Source organism: Sphaerodactylus townsendi, linkage group LG13 (genome assembly GCF_021028975.2).
Source record: "Sphaerodactylus townsendi isolate TG3544 linkage group LG13, MPM_Stown_v2.3, whole genome shotgun sequence".
NCBI lineage: Eukaryota > Metazoa > Chordata > Lepidosauria > Squamata > Sphaerodactylidae > Sphaerodactylus > Sphaerodactylus townsendi.
Window position 1 is genome coordinate 30,564,918 of NC_059437.1, and position 20,966 is coordinate 30,585,883.

General features: G+C 42.2%; 1 protein-coding gene across 1 annotated transcript in view; it reads right to left on the minus strand.

Annotated features, from left to right (window-relative positions):
* STK26 (serine/threonine kinase 26) overlaps positions 1 to 20,966 on the minus strand; it is a 35,155-nt gene that overhangs the window by 2,497 nt on the left and 11,692 nt on the right. The window contains exons 3-11 of the mRNA XM_048514024.1: positions 14,261 to 14,491; positions 7,958 to 8,014; positions 5,252 to 5,360; positions 4,999 to 5,156; positions 4,049 to 4,234; positions 3,084 to 3,232; positions 1,500 to 1,593; positions 272 to 334; positions 56 to 192 (exon numbers count right to left, since the gene is read on the minus strand). Coding sequence (XP_048369981.1) covers positions 56 to 192; positions 272 to 334; positions 1,500 to 1,593; positions 3,084 to 3,232; positions 4,049 to 4,234; positions 4,999 to 5,156; positions 5,252 to 5,360; positions 7,958 to 8,014; positions 14,261 to 14,491 — 1,184 coding nt within the window. The remainder of the gene's footprint in view (positions 1 to 55; positions 193 to 271; positions 335 to 1,499; positions 1,594 to 3,083; positions 3,233 to 4,048; positions 4,235 to 4,998; positions 5,157 to 5,251; positions 5,361 to 7,957; positions 8,015 to 14,260; positions 14,492 to 20,966) is intronic.

Sequence of the window (20,966 nt, forward strand, 5' to 3'; positions counted from 1 at the left end):
CAGGTATATAGTTTAGGAATACCCCCAGGTTAAGGAATGAAACTTGAAAGCTTACTTCTGAAATTTCTCCATAAGTTTTTTCACCATCTTATCTGTGATCCCCGGACATGCAGCTTCTGCCATATTGATGCTTTTTTCAAGTTCTTCAATTACTTTCTTTTTGTTAGCATTATTGGTGTCTTGCTGTTTAAGCTGGGAAACAAATCGATGTTGTCAGGATTTTATAAACTTACTGCGCATGCTCTGGACATGCACAAAATCAAAAATTTACCTCAGCAAATACAGGTGTGATTATCACTGTTAAACAGCTCAGGGTTTTCATAAGATCTTGGTCCTAGAAAAAGAGGGAAAAAAATCAAAACAGCAATTGGGAAACAAGGAGAAGACTGATTTTCTTAAAGGGGGAACTTGCCTACATCCAAGCAGGCAAATGATAACATTCACAGGGCTGTATACACACAAATACATAAAACTACCTTATACAGAGTCAGAATTGGTCTATCATACTTGAGGAAGACAGCACTAATTGTACAAAGAGCTTTTACTATAGAAGCCTGCTGGTGAAGATAGCCAGGCAGGGGCAAAACAGTAGTACAACCAGTCCAGTAACCACCGCCTCATAAACAAAAGATGATTTTCCCCAAACTAGAGAAACTTCCCCTAAAATATCCTAGACAAGGAATAGCCAAAGCAATCAATTATCCCTCCATGATGATTTTTGCAAGTGGAAAAAACAAAGCCATAGCCAGTTTCAACAAATTCTCAGCTGTCTCTGTGGGTACGGCAGTACATCAGAAGAAGAAGAGTTTGGATTTTATCCCCCCCCCTTTCTCTCCTGCAGGAGACTCAAAGGGGCTTACAATCTCCTTGCCCTTCCCCCCTCACAACAAACACCCAGTGAGGTGGGTGGGACTGAGAGAACTCCGAAAAGCTGTGACTAGCCCAAGGTCACCCAGCTGGCATGTGTGGGAGTGCACAGGCTAATCTGAATTCCCCAGATAAGCCTCCACAGCTCAAGCGGCAGAGCGGGGAATCAAACCCTGCTCTTCCAGATTAGAATGCATCTGCTCTTAACCACTACGCCACTGCTGCTTAAAATTGCTAAGTACCTTTAAGTACAGCTGGGGCACAATATGGCTTACACCATCCTAATAACAAAAGTGATAACTATTGTCTTTCCAACAAGCTTTAGAGTAGGACTGATGAATATGAGCTGCATGAAACCCAATGACTCTTCATTGCCGAGCATGATTTTTATTGTAATCCTGATTTCAAAACGATGGTCTCCTACTCCTTATGGTTGCCAGGGTAGGTATGAATATGGGATGGCAACAATTCCTTCAGAAACAGGGTCCAACCCCTTGCTCAAAAGTAATATTATCAGGCGGCAATGGGGAGGCAAAATAACATTCAGCTGTGCTTCACAAGCACCGTGGTTAGCACTCTGTCACTGCTTCCAAGGAGTCATGAGAATAGAAAGGGATTCTGGCGGGACGTACTGTTCCATTTTGCAGTTTCTTGGCATCTGGTTTCTTCCGAACTGTAGTAAAACTCCATTCTGGGTGAGAATTATTCTCCTTGTTGCTAGACTCCCTGGGGGAGGGGGGGGAGGAGGGAGGAAGGAGAGCAGACAAACTGTTTAGAGAACTGTGCTGCTGCATCTTGCTTTTGTATAACTTTAAAACCTCAAATATTGTACAGTGATACAATGCACTCCGTGTAAAGTTTGGTGCGAGGCTGACGCAGATTTTGTGGCATGCTGGGCAAGAAAATGATACTACAACCAAATCTGAACTCTGAATTTTGGATTATTTCGTGAAAGGAACAATCAAGTGGGCATATTGTCTGCAACCACATCTGAGTTGCAGTTAAAAGCTTAAAATAATTTCCCATTTTAAGCAGCTTCTGAGGCCTTTTCCTGCTGAGGCATTGGGGGCAGGGTAAAACTGCAGAAAATGCAGGCTGCAATCCACATTCCAGTGAGGACAAAAAACACAGGGGTTAGATAACATGTTAGGATTTCAGCCACAGTGTGCAAAAAAAGTTGTTTTAAAAAATGAGTTTCTGAGCAGACTAGCCCAGTGAATAGCTGGAGGCAGAGATGACAGTAAAGTGCAATGACGTTTTACACCTTAACAGAAGGATTCCTTCTGCAGCTCAGTTTACTCCATAAGACTTGCACCTTGTCTGCCTTGAAAATAGAGAGATGGGCTTTCATATGCTACTGCTAAATTTCCTTTGCAGGGAAGTAGCTGGAGGTTTTTGTGTTTGTGTGTGTGTGGGGGGGGGGGGGGGGCTTAAGCTCCCAAATAATGTCTCTAATGTAAAAAAATTGTTCTGTTAATTGTTTCCAGCCTAAACAAGCTACAGAAAAACATTCACATTAGTATGTAATGCACACATACATACATTCCATACGGTACAACTCACAGGCTGTGGAGGGAGAGGTTCATTCTGAAAGCTCACAGGGTGATCTTGGACAAAGTCATTCCCACCCAGCCTAACCTGCCTTACTTATAAGAACACATATGCGGCATTTAAAAATTAAATAAGGCTATGATTCAGAAAGGCCTATACACAGAATCACAGAATTGGAAGAGACCACAAGGGCCATCAAGTCCAACCCCCTGTGATGCCAAGTATTTTTTTTATATCTATATCTATCTGTGCCACATTCTCTGCTGTTCATACAGCAACTTTAGTAGATTACAACAAAAATACACATTGATTATGGAGCTTCACTGGGTGCTGCTCCCAATCTATATATGGCACTCTTGTCTCTGGCCAAGCCCTACATCCCACTCTGCACACTGAAAAGTGCTAATTGCTATCACTTAATCTGTGACAAGGACAGAGACAGTCCAATAGGGGCTATGATAAGACCACAATTGTTCATTACTGAAGTCATGATAGCACTAGAATGTTAAATCTTTTGGAGTTTAAGCTGACATTTAAGCTTAAACACAGCTGCTCACACTAATGATTCAGAGCAGTTTCAAGCACTGAACTCTATACTCCAGAGCCCAAAACTAGCATCCTTGAGCCCATCCCTTCAACTCTTCTCCTGCTCAACCTTGACTTACGAATCAGAGCCATCAGAATCTGTTTCATCACTACTGTGTCCTTCTGCTTTCCATCTCTTGAACCTGTCAATAAGCTCTGTCAGGTAAGATGTCTTCTTGGCATTTTTCAGAATGAATTTGTGCTTTAGGAGTTCTTTTGCTGTTGGACGCTGAAAGAGACAAAAATTTCACACTGGAGACAGCTTTGGTAATTCAGGTTGAACCATTACACTGGGTCATATCTCTTGTAAGCCCCTTTGGCTTCCCACTGGGGAAAAAAAGTGAGATATAAATGACATAAATAAACAAGTGAGATTTGCAATTAGATTAGGTAGGATAATATTTTCAGGAACACCTCCGCAGCTGGCCGGCTACTCTGCCTCTTTAAGAGCTCTGTATAATCCAGAGCCCTTCCATATTCTGACTCCACAGAAGTCATCTGTAACTACTGTGTCCACTAAAGCCATATCAGAAACGTAAGTTCAACATAAATCCAACAGAGCTGATTGGGACATGTTATTACAAGTTCAGGAGAGTAATGTAGGGACTGCATGTTGTTTAGCTTAGAAAATCTTTTGTTTTCTTCACCTTTTCAATGTCTAAATAGACCAGGGGTACCCAACTCTGGTGCCCCAGATGTTCATGGACTACAATTCCCATCAGCCCTGCCAACATGGGCTGATGGGAACCGTAGTCCATGAACATCTGGGGCACCAGAGTTGGACACCTCAGAATAGACCATCCCACTAGCTCTCACAGTACCTAAGATCGAGCCGCAAAACACCCAGTTGGAAAGATTTGTTCAACCAAACTGCATTGTTTTGTGCAACCAAAATACACCTTCCTAAAGAAAAACGCTGCATACCTCAAAAGCTCCAACAATTCAGAACTCATTGCATCTGATCTTTTGTTTAACAGAACAACCATCGCTCATTTCAAGTGTTCTGATTTCCAAAAACTGAAGATGAATTAGGAGTAACACTTACAAATGTTGGGTCCTTATTCAGACATGCATCAATAAACTCTTTGAAGGGTTTGCTGAACTCTCCTATTAGGGTTGGAGGATTGTTTTTAGGAATGAGAAACAGAACTCGCATTGGATGCATGTCTGAGTTGGGTGGCTCTCCTTTGGCTAGTTCGATCGCAGTGATTCCCAAAGACCAAATATCAGCCTGCAAGGGAAGAAAAGCAACACTGCACTTAATAGTGCCATTTTAAAAACAAAAATACTGGTAAAAGTTTCAAAGATTAAACAAATGAAAGTCCCATTGCATGAACACAAAGCAGAGAAGTTGTGCTCTGTGGGTATTGATATCTATTAGTCTATATACAGCCATATGTATTTCAACAGCAAATTCGCCCCAGTCACTATCAAAGTCTCTTCAGCTTAATATTATTTGTTCACAACAAATTGTGGAAGTGCTCACTCAGGGGGGGAAAACAAATGGGTGCAATTATCAACAGGAAGCCCAGTAAAGAAACTATTACAGGTCTGCAGTGTAGTAAGAGGAAACCCTGAAACTGTGAACTCAAGAACCGTGATTGTATACGGCCTCTTGCTTACAGATGTTTAGAAAGAGTTTTGGGCATGGACAGAGGAATAACTGGGGTTCACTTGAAAAAGAAAGACAGAAACCAACAGGCAACTTCTTCTGCAGACTCAAAGGCTCTGATTTTTATGCCTTTAGTTAAAGTTGTATGCACAATTTTTTTTTTTGCAGTTATCAGGGTGAGAAATTTGACGATGACGATTAAGCACAGATACACACACAACACACTAGAAGTTCATATTCTCCAGGGTTGTTTTGGACAGCTCCCAGATTCTGAAAGTAGGATAATAATATTCTATATGACATGGCATGAACACAGAATCTTTAAACAGCATCTTCTACAAAACAAGGGCTTCATGAGCACAAACCAACAGAAAGTCTCCTACTTTTGAATCGTACGCCGACTGCTGAATGACTTCAGGGGCCATCCAAAATGGCGTGCCCACAAAGGTATTCCTCTTAATCTGAGTGTCAGTGAGTTGCCCAGCAACCCCAAAATCCGCAAGCTTGACGTCCCCTTGCTCCGACAACAGCACATTGGCAGCTTGAAGGGAAGAGAAAGTGCAACAACTAATTTAGAAACCAAAGGGAACCACGGTTTGAAGTTCGAACTTTCACACCAGTTTAAAGTATATGCACCTTTAATATCTCTGTGGATTTTCTTCTCTGAATGCAAGTAGTCAAGTCCTTTCAAGATTTCCTTCAGCATCGTAGCGATCTGGAACTCGTCAAAAGGGCCAGCCCGTAGCTTGAAGGGGGAAAACACAAGGAAACACAGTTCGTATTTTATTTTTAACTTTGGCCTCCACCAGCTTTTAGGATGAATTTAAAATGCCACTTTTTAAAATGATTTGCAGGAAAGGAAAAATCTTCACATGCACACACATGTTCCACAACAGTCACTATAGGAATGGTTGCTTGTAACCATATGGAACAAGATGGGTGGCTTGGAAACACAATCAAGGAAAGCAGTGGAAATGCTGCAACTCCCTAAGAGGTTCTGCCTAATACAGGGATTTCGGGGAAAGATACTGAAGATCACAAAGCTGCAATAAACCCCTAGCAAATGCAATCCATTGTATTGAAAAATGCCTGTGAGAGTGGATACTGAGACCAAGATTCAGTTATCTCCTCACTCTGCTCTTCAAGAACAACTTTCACATAGGTATCAAACTCACGCCCCTCCAGATGTTATGGACTACAGTTCCCATCATCCCCTGCCAGCATCATGCTGGCAGGGGATGATAAGGAACTATAATCCAAGTATAGTTGATACCTACAAAGATAACAAAAGAGTAGTATCTGCCATTAATGTTGGGCACAACATATATGTACAAGACTACATCCTGACACTGGCACAGACAATTCATCACTTCTGCTACCAACATGGTCAGGACTGAATATACAATATTCGGCAACATGACACAGTGACTTTCAGCGAATATGTGCAATGACATCACTAAGATATGATGCTCGAGGTAAGATGAGTCAGTTTGTCTATGAGTCTTGAGTGTTCCAGATATGTCCCGATTAATGGCGAATCACGGTTGATATGTAGTTCTGAATGTTTCTAACTGTCGCCTTTAAAACGTAACTGTTCCATAATTACTTTGGAACTGGAGAGTAGCCATTACTTTCTCTCTGCCCTTTCCAGATTTCAGCAGAAAGAAGCAGAAGATTAGCATAGTATTAAGGTTATGACTGACTTTAACAACCTGGTAAGACTGCATCTGTACACAGGAGACTAGTCAAAAAAAAAAAAAAACCAGGGGCAAAATTCTAGTGGGATGCAGTGTGGCTTGCTACCAAATGTTACAAAAATACTGAATGCTAATAAAGTTCCAGAACCTCACTATAAATACTGAGCTGTATTATCTTACAGGAAAAGGGTGGGTCTTCTTTACAGGGCTGTGGTGGAGCTGGACTGGGGAATAGGGGAAAACCACACACCACCTCCTAGAACGTGCTGCTTTTTTAGTCCCTCCCATGTGCATCCAACATGAACACTGCATTTGTGATCAGCAATGGGCCTTTCACAGTTTAAATTTAAACTGCCAAAATGGAAAAGCCAAGTCGGTTTCACTTCCACAGAACATTCCCAGTTTCAGAAACATTTTAGTGTATTTAAATTTGATGGGGGAATTCTTTTTCAGCTTGTTAATAGTTATATTTTCTGACGCTCACGAGTCTTTCTCCTGCTACTGAGAAGGAGAATTTGCTCTGTGCTTTACTTAAAATATTTCTGAGACGCAAACAAAATGACTGCACTGGAAATATCTAGAGCAGACAAAAGGAATATTGTAATAGCTGCATCATCTGGACTGTCGTACAAATACAAGCAGTTGCACCAGCAGGAAGTGCTGGAGAGGTGAAGGGGTTCCTTCCCTGGTGCTGACTCACTTGGTAGCCTCAGTCTACTTTCCAACACAACAAAACAGGAAGAGTTGCCTAACTCACAAGATTCTTAAAAAGAGGACGGAGATAAAGGTGACAAGCTGGAGACCCATAAAGCATTGCCTGAGAAGCTTCCCCCTGATCCACTTCTCTCCTTTCAGGATACTACCAGGTTCTTAGGGTCTTCAGCAGAACAGTTTTTCTCTCTTTCAAATGACACCCTTTGTATTCTAAGTCTTCTTAGAAATGCATGAACATGCTTGCTAGCCTTCTACTAATATAGAAAGGGTATATTTGCAAAAAAAAATAATTCTGCATATCTGAGAAATTCCATGTCTGCAGAAAACCCTGCCTTATAGGTAGGCAACCCCATTTTACTGCCCTGCTGATAAGCAACTATCAACTTCAAAGAAACCAATTAGATCCCCCAGCATCTATTCCACCAGTTCCCAGAGTTCAGCTGGGTCTGAAGCAGGCCACATACACATATACCCCTCCCCCCAATGACATTCAATTACTCTTAGCATACTGTTGTGATGTCAGTTCTTTTTTTCCTTTTAACTTCTGTATGATTTTGCTGCTTTCATGATTTGCACAACACTCACACTTTATTTTAGATACAGTAGTAGTAATAGAGCTTTATTACCAATGTGCACGGAAGTTTCCATATTAAAAGCAAAAAACTTATGTAAAGTCTCTGATCTTTTTTAAAATGTGTACCAAAATTTTTTAATTAAGCCTGTTATTAATAGTGAATTAAGAAGGTAACGATTTCATGGAGTCTAGGTTTGAAAAACACAGAGAATGAAACACAGATATGGACTTTCAATGTAAAGATGGCCTATAATCAATATATTTCCTGCAAACCTGCATGTTTACATTTGGCCTTCACTGAAAATTACAAAAAGTAGCAACTAAAGCTATCTTAAAAAAAATAATTGGAATACTTACAAGATCCAGTGCTGATCCCCCACCCAAATACTCCATTATTATCCATAACTTTGTGCCCTAAAAATGAACACAGATAGAATATTAGACATTTCTTAAAGCACTGTAGTAAGACATTTCAAGGAAAGGTGCACGTAATTAAAAGAACAGACAGTTCTTTGTAGCAGGATCAGACCACCTAGCCACATGGTTCTCAGGCAAACCAGAACGGCAGAGCAGCATGCTTAAAGAACAGTCTCTCCCTATACAAATGCGTGATCAGCTCCTAATTTCTCAGCTTCTACTTTTCTTTATTCCCTCCTGCCACACAATGGCAGACTGGGATGTTAAAACAGTCAGGGAGCAATCTGACTCCAGCAGCACTTACGATGCTGGCAATGCTGTGGGGGCCATTCACCTTACATGTGGGCTGTGGCTATGAGGACAACAGGTACAGGCATAACTACACCTATCTCAAGTTGACACAGCTGAGTACTAATCTGCTCCTGGGCTCAGCTTGCTCTTGGCTGTTAGTAATTCAACAAGGTAACAGGTGACTGGGAACCTTCTCAGGAAGTTAAAGTGCCGTCCACTCCTGCTACCATAAATGCAAGAACTGCCATGGCCCAGACTCAATTCTTTCTAATTTGGCCTATGCTATGCTTGAATGGTCTGCTTAGTGATTAGTGGGAGGGTGCTCATAACTGCTTTCATTTCCTGGGCAGGTAGGTATTGGCAGGACAGGGCATTGGGAGGTGGGATGTACTTAGCTCAGGCTTGTGGTTTGGTTCTCTAGATTTAAACTGTTCTCTTTAATTTCAGCCATGACATTAAACGAAATGAAAAACAGGCTACAAATGTTTTAAACAAATAAGATACATCTCATACTTCATAGCTTTATGTTGGCCAAGAAGAGATGCTTGGCCTTTCCAACCTGTGTGCACACATTTTACATTTCAGTTATTTATTTTACACTGGACCGAGCCACCTTTGGCTGTGGCTTACTGTCAGAGCCACGCCGGAAGGGAGGAGGAAGGAGGTTTGTTCCCCGCGGCGTTCCCCATTTTGTTCCGGCGTTTGTTCCCATTGCTTAGGCAGCTCCTCCTTCCTGTCCTGTGTGTTGAAGGCGCTTCCAGCAGCAGGTGAGTTCCACATAGCATGGCCAGCACATGCGCCCAGCGATACAGCGGGCAAAACCGCTTCCCAGTCTGGCTGACCCCTCATTGGTCTGCCGTGGGTTTGGGGAAATGTGCGTTTTACCGGGCTCGGTGTGACCTGTAGACGGTGAGAAGGTCTCGCAAAACTTTGCCCACAATGGGAAACCCGCGTCGTTAATCCAAATTGGGGATGTCCCGGTCCAGCCCGTTTTAGAAGCGGTAGAGTGTAGAGAACAAGCATGCGGTTAGCTTTTTATATATATAGATGATTTATATTCTCCACTGTTCTACTCCTCAGAATACTCAAAGGTGGTTTACCAAAAACAAAAAAAGAGCCAGGAATAATAAAACATCGATACTATAAAATAAGTTATGTTCAAGACAAACAGATACATACCAATTTATAACAAACACAATTTAAAATAACAAAACAGTAAAGGTAGCAAAAACAGCTATAAAGAACAGCTTAAAATACTGTAACAAAATCTAAAACAGTGGAGTCATTATGAATTACGGTAGTTTTCAAAACTCTCTGGAACAAGTATTTGGCTTATACCATACAAGCAATAAAAACTATGGCAATCATATATCTTCAGGAAAGGAGTCCTACAACCTATGTACAGTAACAGCAAAGGTCTTTTCACTAGAACCTGCCACTTTAATCTCTAGAAGGTATTTTAGCTGACCCCCAGTCTCAGCCAAGTTCATGTGGCTTTATTATTGTGTCCCATGCACTGTGAAGGACACACAAACAAGGGATATCAAGGGGAAATGGAGAATCGTGTGTGTGTGTGTGTGTTTGTGTGTGTGTGTGTGTGTGTATGAAGACTGGAGAGATAAAATGGAAGAAAGGCAAGCAGAAGGATGAATGGAGGTTTCTTTCTTAGGCACTCCATCATTTATTTATTCTCTATTTATTTTTTCATGTTTTTATCCTGCTTTTTTTTTTCTATCCCAGAGAAGCACCATATTCTTCCTGACAGAGTTAATATCACAATCGACAGAAATAGATGTGTTTGATCTGTAGGGATAATTTTCACTTAGTAGACTCTTCTCTAGGACCTGGTTTGGTGGCCTAGTTTTCAGGATAACTTCTTTCCTGCCTCTAAGTTTCTCTTAGACTAGCTCCTTGTTGGAAAGACTGCTGGAGATAAGAAGATCCAAAGAAGGTTGATGGCTTAGATGTTACCATACGCCATCTTCCTAAATGTGTGAGTTGCATTCATGAACCACCTTGACAAACACCATCAATTTCCCGCAAACTACCTACACCCTTGCCCCATTTCATGGCTCTTCCATAGTGCTCCTCCTGGGATAATTCTTTTGATTCCTCGTAGGAATGTAAGCCTTCTCAACAATGTGCGACAACTAAATCCATCTTCCTCTGTACTAGTGAAATAAGCTAGAATTTATGATACATTAAGCAACTCTCTGATCTGCCATTACATTTGCAAACGGTGTTTTACAGAAGAACAGGGCTCCAACATACCAACGTTATGCTGGAATAAAACATGTTAGTCTTCAGAGGGGCCACAAGGTGGGCTTGTGTTTATTTTCTTGGTACTCTGAGTTTTCATTTTAGCAATGGTTTCACAGCACAGTTCAACATACATATTTTAACTCTGATCAGAGTTTTACAACTCAAAAGACACACATTTGAAAATACTGCAAAGCGATTGTCGGCTTTTCATTAACTGGATTGACTTTCTAAAGCGTGCAAGATTATTTTGCAATTAAAAAAAGAAACTTCAACAACAAAGTTCACCACATAAAACTTGCACTAACACTCTTTGGCACTTAATATATACTTAAGTCATTGCAATAAAGCCCTACATGGAAAACTATGTTCTCACCCTTTAACTTTTTAAAAAATCACTTGAAACCATTTTGGCACTTGGCATATACCTCTGGAGAAAATTTAAAAAATAATATTCCAAAACTGATTTTCAAAATTTTGTTTGTCAAACACATTCCATTTTACCCCAATATACAGGACTAGACAATACTCATAAAAATACCTGCTCATGCAAAAAATATATTGCGGGTTGAAGAAAAGAGGCTAGACTGATGACAAAATAAATTGCAGTAGTACAATAATATGATGCAATAATACAATAATATAATATTCTTCTATTCATAGACAGGAAGTAAAGATGCGGAAGAACTATCTTAAGTACACTTCAATTTGAAAGTACCCTTCTTAAGTACACTTCAATTTGAAAGTACACTTCTACCTATGAATCAAGAGATGGTTCTGATTTTGTAAAATTAGTTTTTTATTATTCTGCACGACATGGTCTGCAGAGAGCTGGATGTATGTATGTAATTTGTTTACAAAAGAACAGGCAAAAGGACCCCTAGGATTACTGCTGAGCTGGACCAAAAAAAGGAGAGGTGATTTCAGTACTCTTTGTACAGTCCTTTAGCTGACATTCTAGAGCAGGGGTAGGGAACCTGCGGCTCTTCTCGAATCATTCAGGAACTGAATTTCCCATCAGCCTCATCTGTCAGCATGCAGTGGCCATGCTGGTGAAATGATAGAATGGTCCTGAACATCTGAAAACACTGGGGTTCCCTACCCCTGTTCTAGAGCAACAAGGGGTGTGCGAGTGCTTGGTCCTCCACATCTGCCTCCGAAGTTATAGCTGAGACCTCAGCATGAGCAAAGGACTCAGATGTAGAGAGGAGAAGGTGTTGCTCCTCTTCCTCTCCTCTGCAGCCTGGAGAAGACCTAGAACCTTTTCCCTGGCCTGCCATTTGGCATGTTATATGGACCATGCTTATGCCCAACAGACTTCCCTGACCTCCCATGCCTGCTCCCTATATGCCTGGCTGATCTGGCCAGACTGTTGGTGGCAGTTCCCTAAAGTGGCCAGACAGTGATGTGTAGGATCTATACATGGCCTGGCCCAGAAAAGATTGCCTTCTTGTCATTAGAGCAGCTAGAGGAGTGGTTGGCAGCTTGAAGATGGGAGCTAGGGTCATGTCCATATGCTACAGCCTGGGTAAGCCGAGAAGGTCTAGTCTTAGACAGGTACATTATTTGCCACCAGTATGCCACTTCACCCAGTGTGCACTCAAAATAACATCTGTGATATGCACAATGCAAAAGGAAAAAGAGAAAGGTGAGAATAGGACAAGCATTTTCAAGCACCGAGTCCTAAATATAGGTGTATGAATAAATGCCACTATGCCAATTTGAGGAACTACTTGTCCAATTTCAGATTTCATTTCAGAGAAACTATTATCTGGCCCAACTAGAGAAACAACAGTTATTCTAACCTTGTCTGCTCAAAAACTTCAATCGAAAGGCTTGCCTGTAATTTTCAGCCTGGATTTTTTTAACTGAAACCAAGTTTTCACTAGATTTTATTTCATCAACACTGAATGAAATCTGAGATAACTGAAAAGCAAACAGAAGTGCAGGACGTCCATGCTCCAGGTCCAGCCACAAAGTACACTTTGTCAAGAACCAGGAATGATTAAAACGGCATTAATACTACAGGAGTCAGTGCTCAAAAATCAGAAAAGAAGGCACTTCCTTCTTCTAGCACTTTTCCACAAAGCTCAACTGTGGCACTAAGAAAAACTTTGCAGGAAGTGCTCATTTTGGTCTAACTGTGTAATCACACAGACACCTTTGGATAGCTTGAGTGTGATTTGGAAAGCTCTTCACAGCAGAAAAAAGTATGTTTTCCCCCCAATAACATCTCAAAGAAGTTGCTACTATAAACTGTAACTGGGCACATATTGCAGGCCAAGAAATACACTGAATGCAGGCCAGAAAACGTCTTTTTAGCCTAAAGAAGAAGTAATTTTGACTAGGGTTACATAGGGAATAACATTGTGAAAGTGTTAAAAATCTTTTTATGCAGTAACTGTGGCAGACTGTTTAGGAGCATAATAGTCTACACAACCTTCACAATTTATGATAAGATTACTCTGTCTTAAATTTTCTTATGTGATAAAAAAGAATTGTGAAACTAGCGGCCCAATCCCGGGGGGGGGGGGGGGGGGGGGCGGGACACAAATTGCTGTTGGAGGTGGTGTGGGCCTTCGCTGGCAGCTTTGCCCTCCCTGGGCCACTTACTCTGGCAGAGGGGCAAATTTGCTGGCAGGTGGCTGCAGCACCGCAGGGCCACTGCTGACCTTAGTTAGCTTCCAACCTGTGCCGCTAGATAGGCAACAGCCTGGGGTTTGGGCCTACACCACCGTTTGGGTGGTTTATGTCCATGGAGCCCAATGGGGGACTTTTCAGCAGTGTGGAGAGTTTCCCGCCCCTTGTGCTGCTGAAAAGCCTTCTGGGGGCAGAAGGTGGCACTACAGCAGCACCATCCCTGGCCGCCCCAGCTTTCTGGATTGGGCTGCCCAAGTATCTGTACTTAATATACTGTTGTCTCTGTTCTCAGCCTAATCCCTTATCCTAAAGAGACTCACCTATTTGCGTTACCATCCTGGTCATATTTATTTAGCATAAATATTGTTGGCTGTTGCAGCAAACATATGACCTGTTATGAAACATCCCTGATCCCAGCTGCAACTGCATCAAAATAAGAAAAATTACACAAATGTCCCTCTTTCCCAGGTGTACATACGTTAATAGGATTTTTTGCTGTTTCCCCAATTGTCCAATTCACTCTTCCAGCATGATGAAGTCACCTTTCCCTCCTAGCTAAACACTATAGGAGTGCCAAAGGTTTGCCACCACTGCTATAGGATGTGAAACATCCTACAATGTGGAGTTTCAGGCACAACCATCTTTTTGCTTGGCTTTTTCTGGTTTCGGTCTCCCCAATTTACTGCCCCAGGGTATGTTTTCTTCTCACAAGATTCCCTGTCTTTTTCTCCTTGCTTGCTGCTCTGCATGTAACATTTTAAACTTCTTTAACTACATCTGCAGGAAAACTACTAGTTTGTTTCTAAAACTGAATATACCATAAAATCAATTTAAAATTAAAATAAAGAGACAACAAGAAATACTACAAAATAGACTGTGAGAAATTTAAAATCTCTTTGGAATTTCTGACCACAGCCACAAACTGAAAGTTATATGATGGGCCATATTCAAAAATGTTAAAATATGACTGCATTCCTGAGGATAATAATTCTGCTGCTTTCAAAGTAATTAAGAACAAGATTATATTTTTCCAGTAAACATATTATATCTTACCTTTAAATAGGAGCCATAGTATTTTGTTACATAAGGGCTATCACACTGGCTTAGCACAGTTATCTCCTGCTGAATGTCTTCTATTTCATCTTCTGCCTCCTCAAGGTCTATGATTTTAATAGCAACTACCTGCTGTGTCCGATTATCAATTCCTTTAAAAACCTCTCCGAATGAGCCTTTTCCAATGCGCTCCAGTTTTGTGAAGAGTTCTTCTGGGTCTGCTCTGTGGTTCTGCAGGAAAAGGAATAAGGAATTAACACACACAATTTTGATTTCTGCCTTGCTTTTTTCTTGAACACTCAGGTGCAAGTTCAAGATTTAAATTTCACAACAAAGGAAACATAATAAAATTAGGAGTATATATGCTGGCATCAGGGAGAGATCTGAAATTCTGCTGTCAAAAAAGCACCCAAATCATTTAACTTGCATAAATCTGTAATTTTGTCTAATAATTTGCTGACAATTACACATTCATTTTTTTTAAACATCCAAGATTCTGGTTCCCTTGTTAGCAGTTACAACTATGTAGCTTTCTGGTTACCAAGAGTATATCTGAAAGAATGATTATAAATCTCAGAACAATTCAAAAGAAAGTAGAACAATGCAAAGAAAGCTTTCAAAGAGACAGAGCAGCAATAATGTCCCATTAACTACAGGCATGTGATCATTCTCTACAAAATCAGGCATTTATTAAAATTCTGTGTGGAAGCTATAAGTAGACTGCCATAATGAACAAGCACACACTAACACAAAGTACTAATGGAAGAGTTGTTCTTCATGTCTTTGTATCATTGTCAAAAAAATAAAAAGGCAGTCAGAAACTTTTAGCATACAATTTCTAGCTCGGCCAGCAACAATCCGAGTTCGAGAGATTTTACTACATACTTTAAGACATGGAAAAGATGCCTTAGAGCTAGACAATCATTTTGGTGATTTAAAGAACAGTTTAGGTCAGGGGTAGGGAACCTGCGGCTCGAGAGCCGCATGCGGCTCTTCTGCCCTTGCACTGTGGCTCCACGAGCCGAGCCGCCGGCCCCATCCTTGTCCACCCTGCAGGCAGCAGGGCAGGTGCACCAACTGCCCACGGTCAGCTGGGCCGCGCCACAGGCTCACCCTCTGGCATGCCGTTCCGTTGGAGCCAGGCAGGCGTTTCCCAGCGGCAGGTGAGACTGGAGCAGCCCGGCTTCATCCTTGCCCAAACCTGCAGGCGGCAGGGAGTGAGCATCCTCAAGCTTCTCAGAATGAGCAGGAGTAAAAGGTTAAAAGCCTATATATGAGTGTTATCTTTATTTTAAATGTCAAAAATTATTTGCGGCTCCAAGTGTTTTCTTTTCCCGTGGAAAATGGGTCCAAATGGCTCTTTGAATGTTAAAGGTTCCCTACCCCTGGTTTAGGTAGACTCGGCCAGTTGACCATTTCACCAAATGGCTTAGCTGGTGGGAACATTAGGCGACACTTGCCCAGGGCACCGCCATTGCAGTCACATGGAGGGGGCGGGAGGGGCGGGTGGGCAGTTCATGCCCTGGGCTCAGTTCTCCTTCCCTTTGTCACTGCACGTGACTGTAAGTCTGCCCTGTACTACTAAGTCGTAGCCACGCAATTTCAGAACAGACATCATGGATTGTTAATCAATTTCTTCCAGGACTGACAACAGAAGTGTTTCTCTAACTCTGTTTCAAATGGAGATACTAAGGGCTTAGGCCACGTATTCTCGCCATTGTGTGTGTACTAAGTGCCATGACATTGCCATGACGTTGATTCTTGAAGGAAGTGGATGCATCTTACAATCCGATCCGGGGGGGGGGGGGGGGTGAATCCACCTATGAAAGTGGTGTGGAGCTAAGCCAGTGGATTTGCCCTCCCCAGGGCAAAGAGGCAAATCCACCAAAGGGCAGCCGCAGCTCTTCATGGCAAGCAGACAGGGTGAAAAGCACTGTATTAGTGCTCCCACTGCTGGTGTAGGGGGACATTCCAGAGGTGTGGCTTGAGGTAGAGCTGACATGAAGACTTTGCCTGCTGAGATGCTGGTGCCAGGAGCTTGGTGCCCAAAGGAAGGCTTTTTGGTAGTGGGAAGGTTTTTTTTGTTTCTTGCCTTGCCATGCTGCCAAGAAACCCTCCTGGAGGTGATGGGGTGGCACTGCAGTAGTGCTGCACCCCACTGCCAGGGTCTCTGGACTGGGCTGCCTGTCTGGTGTCTCAGCTGGGAACACTCCATCTCCTAGTGACTCTGCTAGGAGTTTAACCTTTTGACAGAGTCAAAACTTACAGTATTGATAGTAGTGCTGTCAGCTTCACTGACACACACAAACTCCTTCACTTTAAAGTGTGCATCCGTTAAGCTACTAATTTTCTCCTAAGATGGAACGGAGGAAGGGACAGACTACGAGGAGGAGAAAAGCATTAGAGGAACAGGGATGGAAGTAGTTAAAGCTTCTTCTATCCTTGGAACTGCTTCAGAATTAGAAGTTGCTGCTGGATGCTTGGCCATGACATTCTGCAAACCATGGACAACCTTCTTCAGACATTCTGCAAAACTGCATGTAAACAACAGAACTACAGAGTTCCAAGGCACTGGCGTACGACTGACACGGCCCCCAGAACATTCCAATGTGTGTTTTGCAAGTTTAAAAAGTAGCAATTGTGCAACTTTCCCAACTTGCCTAATTGTTCCTCTTTAGAAACCAGATGATAATTACACAGCCTCTTTCCTCTGATGCTAAAATAGTAAACGATCCCCGTGGAATTTTCCACTTCTGCATCTTGATCTCCATCTCCCTTGCACCCACCCATTCCCAAGAGCTAGGTACTACCAGATAAAGCTAAAGGCTACAAGATGTTCAGAAAAGTTACCTTAGAAAGAGAAGAGACTAGCAGTAAACCCCAAGTTTTTCTTTTTAAAGCTTACAGAAGTAAACACACATCAGTCTCAAACTCTGAGAAACAACTTTCCCCCTCAGAATGAAGATTTATTTTTAGAATTCCTGCATTCAAAAACCTGCTTAAAGCCTGGATGCAGCTGTATGCAAACATAACCAAATTCACTAACCAAACATTCAGGGCAGATGGATCATTCAACCATTACATAAATCTGCCCAAACAAAGGACGGAATGCCTTTATAAAACACACCCTGGATGTTCTCTGTCCAATGGACAGAGATTTTTGGGTGAACAAACTGATTCAAGTGTGTGGTGGCTGATGTCACAGATTCCATTACGGTCAGTACTTCTATCCGATGGCGTGATTTAGCTTGGCAGGAACGCTGCATAACAGACAGTAAGAAGTGATCAAGAACTCTGTGTGGTTAAATCAAGTTAACTTGAATCAGCCGGTTTCCCTTATAAATAAAAGCCCTGCTGGATTAGACCAGCGGTTTACCTAGTCCAGCATCCTTTTTCACACAGTGGCCAACGAGTAACTATGGAGGTCCAACAACAGGGCGAAGATTTTGCCTTCTGGCACTGGTATTCATAGGTTTACTGCCTCTGAAAGTGGAGGTTACTTTTAGTTATCAGGGCTAGGAGAAACTGGAAGGCCTGTCCTCCATGAATTTGTCTAATCCCCTTTTAAAGCTGTCTATGGTTGTAGCTATCACTACATACTCTGGCAGCAAAGTCCACATTTTAAAGAAGTATTTACTTTTATTCACACTGAATCTACTGCCCATCAACTTCATTGCATGCCTTCAAATTCTAATATTTTGCAGAGGGAAAAAAGTTGTATCTGCCTCATGCGTAATTTTAAATCATTTTCATATCTCCCTTGGTTGTCTCTTTTTCTAAACTGTAAAATCCTAGGCTTTTCTTTGGCCATTCCTCATAGGAAAGGTGTTCCAATCCCGAAATTGTTTTACTACCCCTTCTATATATTTTTTTCAGCTCAATGTTGTTTTTGTGATATGGTGAACCAGAACTTCAGACAGAATTCCAAATGAGGCTGCGCCATAGTTTTGCAGCAGTGACTTTCCACATTATGGCTTTCCAGATTGCGGTTGGAAAGTCGCCTCCCAACACAACCCCAGAGTTGTGCATACCTGGACAAGGGAGAGGCTAAGGAAGCAGCAGGGCTGCCTGCAGGAGCCAGTGGAGGCAGGTGAGATGGCCTGGTGATACAGAGCAGCAGCCTTAAAGGGCCAGAGGGAGGAAGAGCCTCTGTCCCAGGGACAAGGTTTGGGCAAGAAGCAGAGGAAATGTATGGAGTTTTGCACACTGCAGGGGGCGCCACTCTACAATGAGGAAGGGATGACTGTACAATGACTCTACAATGAGGAAGGGATGACTGTATATAGCAGTGGTGGCGAACCTTTGGCACTCCAGATGTTATGGACTACAATTCCCATCAGCCCCTTCCAGCATGACCAATTGGCCATGCTGGTAGGGGCTGATGGGAATTGTAGTCCATAACATCTGGAGTGCCAAAGGTTCGCCATCACGGGTATATAGGGTCTGATAATATTAGGCATTTTGTTTACAGTCCTTTCCTAATGACCCCCAGCACAGTATTTACCTTTACTGTCGCTGTGGCATACTGGGTTGACAGTAACTGAGTTATTCACTATGACCCCAAGGTCTCTTTCTCTCTCTCAGCAAATTCAGACCCTATTAGCATATAACTAAAGATGGGAATTTCTGTTCCAACGTACATTTACCCCCACTTCTAGATTATTTTTGAACATATTAAACAGCACTGGGCCCACTAAGAATCCTTGTGGGACCTTGTGACTTACTTCCCTCTATTGCAAGAACTACCCATTTCTTCCTACTCTTTGCGTACTGTAGTTTAACCCATCTTCATCTCACTTCCTCCCACAGTTATCTACGACACCCAGGAGAATAACCTACTCTCTCATCCCATGACTGCTTAGCTTATTGAGGAATCTTTGGTGAGGAACCTCGTCAAAAGTGAAGCAGTAGCAATTTGGAACTTAATGCCCATGCAGATATGTCCCCATTCTCAAGTTACTCCAGGTTCAAATGTGTGAACTCAAGTCAGCAACTCATGACGACTAAAAGTTACATCAAGGTCATCCTCATGTTCCAGACAGCATATACCCTGAGGTTGGTCTAAGGCAGAGGTGTCCAACTCTGGTACCCCAGATGTTCATGGGATTACGATTCCCATCAGCCTGTGCCAGCATGGCCAATTGGGAATCGTAGTCCATGAACATCTGGGGCACCAGAGTTGGACACCCCTGCTCTGAGGGATCTGCCACTGGCACAGACACCTGAATATACTGTTTTTACCAAGAGGCAGTATAAATTTTTTCTAAAATCATAGAACTAGGGACAATCAGTCACTGAGCCCAGGAGAGATGTACTAAAAAATTCATATGGATGAGAAACCAAAAAGTTGCTATGACTGATATTCTCCCTGTTGCTTCTCTTGCTCCAACAGCATACCCAGCTCCCACTTTTCTATTCCCGCTAATCTACAGTTAGATTGCTACTCCATTTCACTTCCTCCCACAAAGTTATCTATGACACCCAGGAGAAACCCTACCACCACGCTCTAATTCCACCACTACCTTTTCCCTTCCCTCCTTTGTTATCAATACCAGAACCTGAAGTTTAGGGAGCCAGAGTATCCTTTGTGGAAGGACTGTGGCTTTGCCATCTCATCTTGCTCATACGAAAACACAGAGGTCATTGTTTTTCAGGGTTTCGTACAGAGGCTGGATCAGTTTGTTTTGGTGGAATTAGACTCAGTGCTTTTGTTTATAAGTATATTATGGAAATTTAAAACACATAAAATGTTCATCCTCAAAAGAAGCCAAATTGAAGAGGTCAGGCTTCTGGCTCAGAAAAGGGCAGTCCAGTCATAGCATCTGCAGCTCCATATGATCACAAGTCAATGTAGCAAAACACTGCAGACACAGTTCTCCCTTTAATTTATATTTTATTTGATTGATAAAGTTATCATGAATGAGAACTACAACAGAAATTATTCTTAGCTTGGTTCTTGCAGAGCAACAGGGCAACAGAAATTTCACAAATGCATCCAGACATGGCTGAGAAAACCAGATTGGAGGGGTGATACCCGTCACAGGAAGACATTCCAGAAGACAAAATATGCTGATAGAACCATGTTAAGATTCTTTCCCGCCCAAGAATCTGCAGGACTGAAGACATTTCGTGCCAATTATGTCTACAAAAGTAGATCAAAGTAAAGACAAAGAATAATCATCACTACAGCACTGGAGGGATTCCGTTTAAGTAGTCCAATTATCTGCTCCCAGCCGTGATCTTCCACACAGTATTTCCTAGAGGTTAACTTACATAAGCCAGACTATAATGTGCACGAGGCACAAAGGTGCCAATAAGGCATATCACTACAAAGCTGCTGTGGCACAGATAGCTCCAAATGATTCCAGTGAGCAAGAAGAGCTGTAAAGGAATGCTACTCTTCCCTTCAGCAAATCTGGCCTGTGGGAGAATTGTGATCAAGTGATCCTCTCAGCTGCCCTCATCCACAGGTGGTTGCTACAGAGTATACACATTGCCCTTCAGTGTGCAAACACTGTTCCAACAATATCAGCTGAGTAGCAATTGAACTGATATACTCAGGAAGTCAAGAAAAAGGGGGCATGCACACACCTCCTTTTCTTCCCATGACACCTGACTGATAGTTTTAAGAATTGTTCAATGTAATTGGATCCACTTGGTGTTTCCCCCCAGATAACCTTGTGAGGACTAGAGATTGCTCATGAGT